This window comes from Trachurus trachurus (assembly GCF_905171665.1).
Source record: "Trachurus trachurus genome assembly, chromosome: 23".
Classification (NCBI taxonomy): Eukaryota; Metazoa; Chordata; class Actinopteri; order Carangiformes; family Carangidae; genus Trachurus; species Trachurus trachurus.
Window position 1 is genome coordinate 1,319,421 of NC_139912.1, and position 11,117 is coordinate 1,330,537.

An 11,117-nucleotide genomic window follows, 5' to 3' on the forward strand; every position below is an offset into this window, starting at 1 on the left:
AAGGGGCAGTCCTCTCTGTGTGTGCAGCCAAGGGATGCGCCTGAATGTGGTGACGTAGGGACGAGGACCAATAGATCCATGACGAGGGCGGGGGCTGCTAACTCCATCTGCTGACAGGACGTTATGGTGCGTTCAAGGCAACTCGTAACTCGTGTTTTTCCGACCTGTGAAGTCGTACCAGTTCGATCTGGTGCGAGTTCACGGGTCAGAAGTTACGAGTGGCCGTTATAGTGACTGTCACAGGTAAAACAGGTCGGAGAAACACGAGTGGGTTGCCTGGAACGCTACAAAGTCGTAAGTTGTGACTTGAAGCTGTAATTTACGGTTTCAAAAGCCTGCCTGGAACGCAGCATTAGGCAAAACGACCGGATCGCTGACTTCTGCTTTAATTATCGGTGCACATTCATCACGCTGGGAAATAAATATGTAACATTACGACACATGAAGCAAATCCTCTGAACTACTTTCTCCTCTGAAATCCCTCCGCCCAGCAGCCGTGTCTGGAATGTAGTTCCGGCTGCATTTCCCTCTAAAACAACTCTGTCTAAGTTTAAAGCAGAAGTGAGTGGTCCGGTCGTTTTCGCTAATGCTGCGTTCCAGGCAGGCTTTTGAAATCATTTACAATGATCAATTACAGCTTCAAGTCACAACTTACGACTTTGTAGCGTTCCAGGCAACCCACTCGTGTTTTTCCGACCTGTTTTACCGGTGAAAGTCACTATAACGGCCACTCGTAACTTCTGACCCGTGAAATCGTACCAGTACGTCTTTTTGTACAGTCTATGTACCAGATCGAACTGGTACCACTTCACGGTCGGAAAAAAACGAGTTTCCTTGAACGCACCATAACAGTCCTCGTCCCTACGTCACCACATTCACGGCGTTCCTTGGCTGCACACACAGCCCTGCATGCCGTTCTCTCTCCTCATTGGATAAAAACTGTAGGATACGATAAAAGTTTTCTCCTGGGCTCAGAGCAGAGCAGAGTGACTGACAGACCCGTGTTTCAGACCAAACACTCTATAGAAGTGATTGCTGTCGGAAGATACAACTATTTAAGACTTATATTAACACAAATATATCACTTACTTCTGCTTTAAGTTTATTTATTTAAAATAGGGACAATACTTATTAATGGACATAAATACATGTAAATATGCAAGATTTTATAGCCAACGGCTAATTTCCATCTTTAGTCCCTTCGGCAGGTTGATGTTAACATAAGATTAATAAGACAACAGTAGAGGAGTTAGAGAGAGAAAAACATAATAGGACAGAAAAAAGACAAAAAACAATGAAACTGTACAGAAACATCCAGGCCAAGGTAAAGGGTCAGGGGACCTTATGTATTTCGCTAGTATTTAAAATGCTAAAATTAGATATTATATCAAAAGGCTGATTAAAGTGCAGAGTGTAATAGTGTTAAAGTGTTAGGTGCATAATTATAGGGTTAGGGTTATGGTTAGTACATATAAAGTGCTATTTGAAATGCACAATACTCCATACATATTACATTACCCATTTTAAGAATATAAAGTGTGTCTTGCCTTGCACGTAGCCCCAGTACCTGAGAAGTAAAAGTTTCCCCCAACAGTCGTCTCTAATGTTACATGATTATCTCATAGCGTGGTGAATGTGCAGCTCACAACTTGTCCACCAGAGCGTTGTGGAGTTGTTGGGTTGTGTATTTGATGAGTTTGATGAGGGATAGGGGACCTGGACCGTTCACTGAGCAGCTCACGTCTCTGCCCCGCCCATCTCAAAACAACATGCAGCGATGATTAAAGGTGATGAACCTACTGCTGTGACTATAGGGATTATTATGGTGAGAGGAGGAGCTGAATAAATGTTGAACTGTCCCTTTAACATGAAGATGAACTCAGTGGAGCAGTAGAAGTGGTGATGGTCCTCTGGCTCCACCGTGTGGCCACTGGCTGAAACACACACACACACACACACACACACACACACACACACACACACACACACACACACACACACACACACACACACACACACACACACACACACACACACACACACACACATCTGTACTGTTCAGTGTGTAAAATCAAATATAGTCAAAATATAATGACATTGCTCAATATTTACAAAAATATTTTAAGTATCTATTAAAATATGATAAATTATTAATCCCCCAGGGGAAGTGTTTGAAATATTCAATTGATTGTCTTCTATACCAATTGTTTAAGTTAATATTAATCTTTTTTTTCTTTTTTAATACAAATGACACTCTAGCATTTAAATTCCTACCAATTCAATGTTACGTAAATGGACCAGTATCTGTGCATTAACCTTTACTCTGGTGCACATCTGCCAATCTGGCTTCGACTAGGGATGTCACAATTACTTGTTTTCACAATTATAATCACGGTATTAAACGCCACAATTACAGTTTTTCTTTGTTAAATTGCTAAAACACTAAACCCAGTTGTCCGAACCAAATTCTCAGTTGTCTGAATCCACTGATTGAACCAGTCACTTTTCACCTGTTTAGACTTTAACAACTCACCAACACATTTTCATTGTGATGCAGCTGTGTTGCATAATGCTGAGCACAGGGGGCAAAGGTCAAACACAAGTAAAGCACAAGTTTTATTTAGTTAGTTAGTTTAGTTTTTATTTGCACATTATAAAACCTGTATAAACAATGAAAATAGTAAAATTAAACATTGTGCAGGAGAGATAGAAGCCAAAGAAGGCTTATAAAAAAAAAAGAAAGACAAGTTAACATAGAAAAATGAAAGATACTGAATTAATAAAAAAAAAAAAAAACAGTTTACATAATGAAAAAGGAAAAAAATAATTAAATTACAAATTGACAGATCCAGAAATGCTACAAATCTTAACTAAAAAAATGATTTTTTCAGTTGTTTTTTGAACAAAGCCAGAGTGGATATTGATTTCAGATTGTTCCATAAGGACGGTCCTCTGTCCTCTGTATTTTACAGTAAAGTGCATTGATTGTATATGAAGTCCGACAAAAAGGAAGGTGGAAGTCCTTTGAGTGTCTTGTCTGATATAAATGAATGTCTGAGGAAAACTTAAAAAAAATTCTGGAAACTAAATGGCAGATCATGAGATAAATATACTTAGATACACATAGTTTATACATAGTTTCACTGGTTGAACACAACAACTCAAAACTGATCACACTTGTGTCCAATGATGTGAGGGAACATATATACAGTACATACTATATAAGCCAGTTGAGGATGAAGTCCTGTGGGTTGACTCAGCACAGAGAAATGATGCTGTGGCTGAGTTGTGCACTTCTCATTTCTATAGTTTTACGTAGGCTTACTGTATACAAGTGCTAAATGCACAGGATTTCTGTTTTGCAACATGTATTTAGCTACAGTGAACAATAAACATTTATTTCTACAGCTTCATGTCCTGAGCGTTGTGTTTTCTATTTGTCTATGTAGTGTTTAGTGACTGCTCAGTAGTGGTTTTAATGTTGATTTGACAACATAGTTCAGTTTTGAGAACAGATTGAACTGTTTTGAGGTGAAAGTTTGGTTTTGCAAGAAGAGTCTGAGGTTTTGTGAATGTAGCTTGAACATTGGGGTTTGTGTTCACAGTTTAGAGAAAAGGAGAGACATAGGCTACAACATTGCCACAAAGAATGAAAAATGTGATGCATACAAGACGTCTAGCAGCAGCTAATGGTCAGTCTTTGTCCCTGGTCAGGCTAAAGAAGGATAAAAGATACTGAATACCGTTACAATAAGTGTATAAATAATACAAATACAGTGAATAGGTATCATGAATAAATAAACACAGCTACAAAATTTAAATTAAGAAGTTGCACAGATTAAATACATTAAACATGAGTAAAATGCTGTATTGACAGTGACTTGAGAGAAGTTAATGTTCACATTTCTGCTGCTGCTGAAGCCGATGTTTAGCTTTAGCACTAAACATCTTTAGTTCTGTTTGGGATTTGATTTCTGGTGGTAAAGAATTCCATAGGTGTGTATCTACGCAGCACTGAGAGGGATGACTGACCGAATGTTGTCCTGCATCTTCGAATTTTACAGTTTTGCTTGCTCATGCTCCTTGTATGTAGCTTGAAAATTGGGGTTTGTGTTCACAGTTTAGAGAAAAGGAGAGAGAGAAGCTTTACACAAATGTCTTAGCAATGGAGAAAATCTGTATGTCTGTATTAAAACTCTACCCCCCCCCCTCAGGTACGGCGACATGGTTCCCAAGACGATCATGGGGAAGATCGTGGGCTCGGTCTGCTCGCTGAGCGGCGTGCTGGTCATCGCTCTGCCCGTCCCCGTCATCGTGTCCAACTTCAGCCGCATCTACCACCAGAGTCAGAGAGCTGAGAAGAGACGAGCACAGAAGGTACACACACACACACACACACACACACACACACACACACACACACACAGAACATGTTGTTACCTGTTGCGTCCAGCAGGAGGCAGCGCAGCATCGTTCTCAGACAGGAAGTGTCTCTGCTGTCACTCAGACCTGGTTCTGCACTGTAAAAACTCTACATCTTTCCAAGAATATTTGTCTTATTTCTTGTCAAAATGTCTCATTTCTAGTCAAAACTAAACTCTTTCCACTTAAAATAAGACTCATCACCTAAAAATTAACTTGTTTTTAGATCATTTTCACTTGTTTCAAACTAATTTTCACTTGAAATAAGTAGAAAAATCTGCCAGTGAAAGCAGGTTTTATGTTCTTGTAATAAGAAAGAAAAACTTGCTCCACTATCAGATTTTTCTACTTATTTCAAGTGAAAATCTGCTTGAAAGAAGTAAAAAGTGTCTAAAAACAAGCTGCTTTTTAATGTGATGAGTCTTATTTTATGTATAATTAGATTTATTTTGACTAGAAATGAGACAAATATTCTTGGTAAGATTTAGAGTTTTTGCAGTGTAGTCTGGTTCTGAGCTTCTGTTTAAGTCTCAGGGGGACGGACAGGAAGTGACCCCCCCCCCCCCCCCCCCCCCACACACACACACACACACACACACACACACAGGGAGCAAAGACTCTGTCCATGTTCCTTATTATTGATTATTGGCGTTTAATTGAATCAGTCAGTACGTTTACATGACACTTGAAAAGTCCACATGAGGGGGAGGAGATAATGAGTGAAATTTGAATTTTGGGTGAAATATCCCTTTAATTTTCTATATACTATATATATATATATATATATATATAGCCTATATTCACTACAGAGTCGATCCAGGGCTGAAGATCACCACGTTCTGGTCCCAGTAGAGAAAGTGAATGTGGTTTCTGCATTGTGTTTTAATCAGCTGTGAGACTAAAACACCAGTTTCTGATCCTTCAGAGTTTAGTTCAGTGAGATCATCTCCACATATGAACTCCTTTTCTACCGTATCTGAAGCTTAATGCCACGTCCAGAAGTAAAAAGCTAACGTTAGGCTTTAACGGATACTACACGGTCACCACCACTAAGCTTTCCACTGGTTTCAGCTGCACATTGTTAAAGGAGAACTCCGGTCATTTTTTACCCCTAAATCGTTGTCCTGATGGTCGCCCAGTGTTGGTTGGAGCAAAAAACACGACTAAAATTGCTGCAGGCAAACCGGAGTTACCATGGCTACCCGGCGCTAGCGCTAGCAACGACGCTAACCCATGAGGGCAATTCTTTCATCCACAACAAACACTCAGAAAACAATCAGATATCTGTGGTACATGACTGGAATCCTTAGAGACACCACTGAACTCATATAGTGTAGAGTAGAAACAGTAGAAACTTTGTGTTTCTGCATGTAGCCACTCACCTCAGATAGCCCAACTCTGAAACATCCCAGAAAGACATTACTATCCCATCACAGAGAGAAACTAACACTTTGTCCTTGTTGGGATGATTTCTTTACTAAAATAAACGGTCAGAGATATTATGGACATCACCACTGCACTGCTCCACCGGTTATTGTTGTCATCTCTGGAACAGCAGGGGATTGTGGGTAAAAGACAGTCGGGCCTGTGCAGGTGTGTGTTGTTGGTTGTGACTCTGTGTCATGTGACTGTGTGTGTTTTAAAGGCGTCGAAGGAAGCAGGACAAGCTCTGGTGTGTGACACCAACCCGCACTTCGAGGTTCACCACCACCACCTGCTGCACTGTCTGGAGAAGACCACGGTGAGACACACACACACACACACACACACACACACACACACACACACACACACACACACACACACACACACACACACACACACACGAGGTTGTTATAGTTTTTATTTTTATTTTTATTTAGTTTTTCAGTTTTCTCTTTTTATTTCAGTTTCGTTTCAGAAATCAGTTTTAGTTTAGTTTTTATTTTAGAGGAATTGACTAGGCTACCGTACTTTCTGGACTATAAGCCGCTACTTTTTCAAACATGCTCCATAACCCATAATCTTTTGTTTATGACGGTTAAAGGGATAGTTCAACATTTTGTCAAATTGGCCCATTGCCATAATCCCTATAGTCATAGCAGTAGGTTTGTTATGGGATTTCTTGGTTTTCCTCATCAAACTCATCAAATACACAATCCAACAACTCCACAACGCTCTGGTGGACAAGTTGTGAGCTGCACATTCACCACGCTATGAGATAATAACACAACGTTACCACACAGAGTTGTTTTAGAGGGAAATACAGAGACTGTTGATGAAAAACTGTCCCTGAAGGCAACGTGCATCAGTGGTTTTACATGAATTTCCCTCTAAAACAACTCTGTGTGGTAACGTTGTGTTATTATCTCATAGCGTGGTGAATGTGCAGCTCACAACTTGTCCACCAGAGCGTTGTGGAGTTGTTGGATTGTGTATTTGATGAGTTTGATGAGGGAAACCAAGAAATCCCATAATGAGCCTCCGTAGCGTAGCTCTGAGCAGCTCACGGCTCTGCTCCACCGTTCTAAAAACAGCTTGCACCGACAATTAAAGGTAACGAACCCACTGCTATGACTATAGGGATTATGGCAATGGGACAATTTGACAAAATGCTGAACTATCCCTTTAAGACTACACAAACACACACACGTCGTAACATCGTATATGTTATGTAACGTTATCCACTGCTCCATTTATTGATGTTTCACCGGCTTCGTTGTAAACAGATGCACATGGAGGAGAGGAGCGTAACCACAACAGACTGTCACAGTTCACTACTGTTTCTCTGTGTAAATATCTCATGTTACAACATGAAAACCTGCTGCCCTAACCTAGATATAACCTAGATATGTATTTTATTTTAACGTTTAGCTGGTGCGGCTTATATTCAGGTGCTCTATAGTCCGGACAGTACGGTAGTTTTCATTTAGTTTTTATCTAGTTTTAGTTTAAGTTTAAACTACAACTAAGCTGATGTAATCTGCCTCAGTCCTTAGTTTTAGTGCTAGTGAACTATATAGTAACCGTGGTAACGTCCCCATTGCTCCCCAGAACCACGAGTTTGTGGACGAGAAGACGTTTGATTCGAGCTGCAGGGAGGTTCCTCTGATGAAGCAGATGTCCCGCTGCTCCTCCTCCTCCTCCTCGTCGGCCGGCGGCTTCGGCTCCTGCTGCTCCCGCAGGAAGAGGAAAACCTTCAGCGTTCACAACTCCAACATGTGTGTGGGTCTGCAGGGAAGCATCCAGGAGCTGAGCACCATCCAGATCAGAGACCGGCCCCACGCCAACAGGTACAGACCAGACCAGACAACACAACACAACACAACACAACACAACACAACACAACACACACACACCAGTCCAGTCCAGTGGCGGCTGGTGACTGAAAAAATAGGGGAGGACAGGAGGAAGACCAGTCCACGGTGTCATGTTATTTTCTACTAGTTGACTACTTCTCCCTACTTTCTTATATTCAATGAAAATTAAACAGTAAAACAATGTCTTACAAGATTTCTTAAAAACAACATAATTTTATTCAATCTTACTGATTTCAGATTAAAGCAGAAGTAAGCGATATTTTTGTGTTAATATAAGTCTTAAATAGTTGTATCTTCCGACAGCAATCAGTCTGTCAGTCACTCTGCTCTGCTCTGAGCCGAGGAGAAAACTTTCCTTGTATCCTACAACCTTTATCCAATGAGGAGAGAGAACGGCATAAAGGGGCAGTCCTCTCTGTGTGTGCAGCCAAGGGATGCGCCTGAATGTGGTGACGTAGGGACGAGGACCAATAGATCCATGACGAGGGCGGGGGCTGCTAACTCCATCGGCTGACATGACGTTATGGTGCGTTCAAGGCAACCCGTAACTCGTGTTTCTCCGACCTGTGAAGTCGTACCAGTTCGATCTGGTACGAGTTCACGGGTCAGAAGTTACGAGTGGCCGTTATAGTGACTTTCACCGGTAAAACAGGTCGGAGAAACACGAGTGGGTTGCCTGGAACGCTACAAAGTCGTAAGTTGTGACTTGAAGCTGTAACTTACGGTTTCAAAAGCCGGCCTGGAACGCAGCATTAGCCAAAACCACCGGATCACTTACTTCTGCTTTAACACAGGCCTAATGAAAATTAGATAATTGGATAATGGCTTGTGTTATGAATGAGTTTTTCAGTCTATTTGATTTGCCTTTTGGCAATCTGAATCTCCTACCAGAGGGAAGGAGCTCCAGTGGAGAGGATGGTCAGGACACTGAATAATGTCCTGAGCCTTAGAGATGATCCTCCTGTGAGAGATTATAGACAGAGTTTATAGTTTGAGACTGCCAAACCAAGAGATGATGGCAAAGGTCAGCACCGATTCAACCATAGAATGGTAGAAAATTGTCATCAATTTACTGCACAGCCCAAACCGGTTGAGCCTCCGGAGGAAATGCAGTCGCTGCTGCAATTTTCTATACACAATGTCTGTGTTTTCATTAAAAGACAGTTGTTGTCAACAACCACACCAAGGTACTTAAACGTTGTGACGCACTCCACAATCTCCCCCTTAATTACTGTTGGGAGTTCGTTAGTTCGTAAGTTAGTTCCTGGACCAGGTTTCATGAAACCTGAAGAAGATCCAGAAGAGTCCTGGAGATCCACGAGAAGGTCTGAGGAGGTCCAGGTCCAGGTTCTGGTCGATAAAGTTATCAGCCGCGTTGCTATGGTTACCTGTAGATCAACAAAGACTGAGCTTCCTGAACAGTCGGCCAATCAGAGAGCAGGAAAATATATAAACCGTCGCAAGTTTAATTAATTAATGTTGAAATAACTGAGTTTATAAACAAAGACGTCTGTTCCTTTTATAGAAGAAGTGAAGTAACGCACACACACACACACACACACACACACACACACACACACACACACACACACACACACACACACACACACACACACACACACACACAATATAAACAGAGGTCATGTGACCGTCTATTCCCATGTAGAGAGGCAGCAGGAATCCAGAGTATGTCCAGCTGTGGGAACTTTCTCTAAACATGGACGACAGCTGGAGGCTAAAGACGACTCAGACTGCAAAACAAGATTACCATTTAAACTTCTTTAAAGGGATAGTTCAACATTTTGGCAAATTAGCCCATTGCCATAATCCCCTGGAGTAGGCACCTTACCTTATCTCTTGGTTTCCCTCATCAAATACACAATCCAACAACTCCACAACGCTCTGGTGGACAAGTTGTGAGCTGCACATTCACCACGCTATGAGATAATAACACAACGTTACCACACAGAGTTGTTTTAGAGGGAAATACAGAGACTGCTTGATGAAAAACTGTCCCTGAAGGCAACGTGCATCAGAGGTTTTACATGAATTTACCTCTAAAACAACTCTGTCTGGTACACTGCAAAAACTCAAAATCTTACCAAGAATATTTGTCTTATTTCTAGTCTTAACAATCTCATTCTACTTAAAATAAGACTCATCACATTAAAAAGCAGCTTGTTTTTAGACACTTTTTACTTCTTTCAAGCAGATTTTCACTTGAAATAAGTAGAAAAATCTGATAGTGGAGCAAGTTTTTCTTTCTTATTACAAGCACAAAAAACTTGCTTTCACTGGCAGATTTTTCTACTTATTTCAAGTGAAAATTAGTTTGAAACAAATGAAAATTATCTAAAAACAAGTTCATTTTTAGGTGATGAGTAAGTGGAAAGAGATTAGTTTTGACTAGAAATTAGACATGTTTTACAAGAAATAAGACAAATATTCTTGGAAAGATTTAGAGTTTTTGCAGTGTAACGTTCTGTTATAATCTCATAGCGTGGTGAATGTGACCTTTAATAAGAGTGTCTTTGTTAAAGGGATAGTTCAACATTTTGGCAAATTGGCCCATTGCCATAATCGCTATAGTCGTTACCTTTAATTGTCGGTGCAAGCTATTTTTAGAACGGCGGAGCAGAGCCGTGAGCTGCTCAGAGCTACGCTACAGAGGAGGCTCATTATGGGATTTCTTGGTTTCCCTCATCAAACTCATCAAATACACAATCCAACAACTCCACAACGCTCTGGTGGACAAGTTGTGAGCTGCACATTCACCACGCTATGAGATAATAACACAACGTTACCACACAGAGTTGTTTTAGAGGGAAATACATGCAAAACCGCTGATGCGCGTTGCCTTCAGGGACAGTTTTTCAGCAAGCAGTCTCTGTATTTACCTTGAAAATGGCTCCGTTTCGTAACGTTCCATTATTATCTCATAGCGTGGTGAATGTGCAGGTCACAACTTGTCCACCAGAGCGTTTTTGGAGTTTTGGGATTTTGTATTTGATGAGTTTGATGAGGGAAACCAAGGAATTCCTTTAGCCTCTGTAGCGTAGCTCTGAGCAGCTCACGGCTCTGCTCCGCCGTTCTAAAAACACTGACAAATAAAGGTAACGAACCTACTATGACTATAGCGATTATGGCAATGGGCCAATTTGCCAAAATGTTAAACTATCCCTTTAATAATGTGTGTGTAACGTATATGAACTGTATCTCCTCCTCTGCAGTCGCTCCAGCCTCAACGCGCAGCCGGACGAGACGGTTCCTCTCAACTGTGATCAGCAGTCGTACGTGACGGCCGCCGTCATCAGCCTCGCCGCGCCGCCCGGCCCCGCCCCCGAGCCGAACGCCGACTACTCCCAGACCAACATCGTCCGGGTGTCAGCGCTCTAG

General features: G+C 41.4%; 1 protein-coding gene across 1 annotated transcript in view; it reads left to right on the forward strand.

The window, feature by feature from the left end:
* LOC311006490 (A-type voltage-gated potassium channel KCND2-like) overlaps nt 1-11,117 on the forward strand; it is a gene marked incomplete at both ends in the record, with an annotated part of 33,833 nt that extends 22,716 nt beyond the window's left edge. The window contains 4 exons of the mRNA XM_083999338.1: nt 4,215-4,377; nt 6,068-6,163; nt 7,456-7,694; nt 10,952-11,117. Of these exons, the coding sequence (XP_083855464.1) occupies nt 4,215-4,377; nt 6,068-6,163; nt 7,456-7,694; nt 10,952-11,117 (664 nt within the window). The remainder of the gene's footprint in view (nt 1-4,214; nt 4,378-6,067; nt 6,164-7,455; nt 7,695-10,951) is intronic.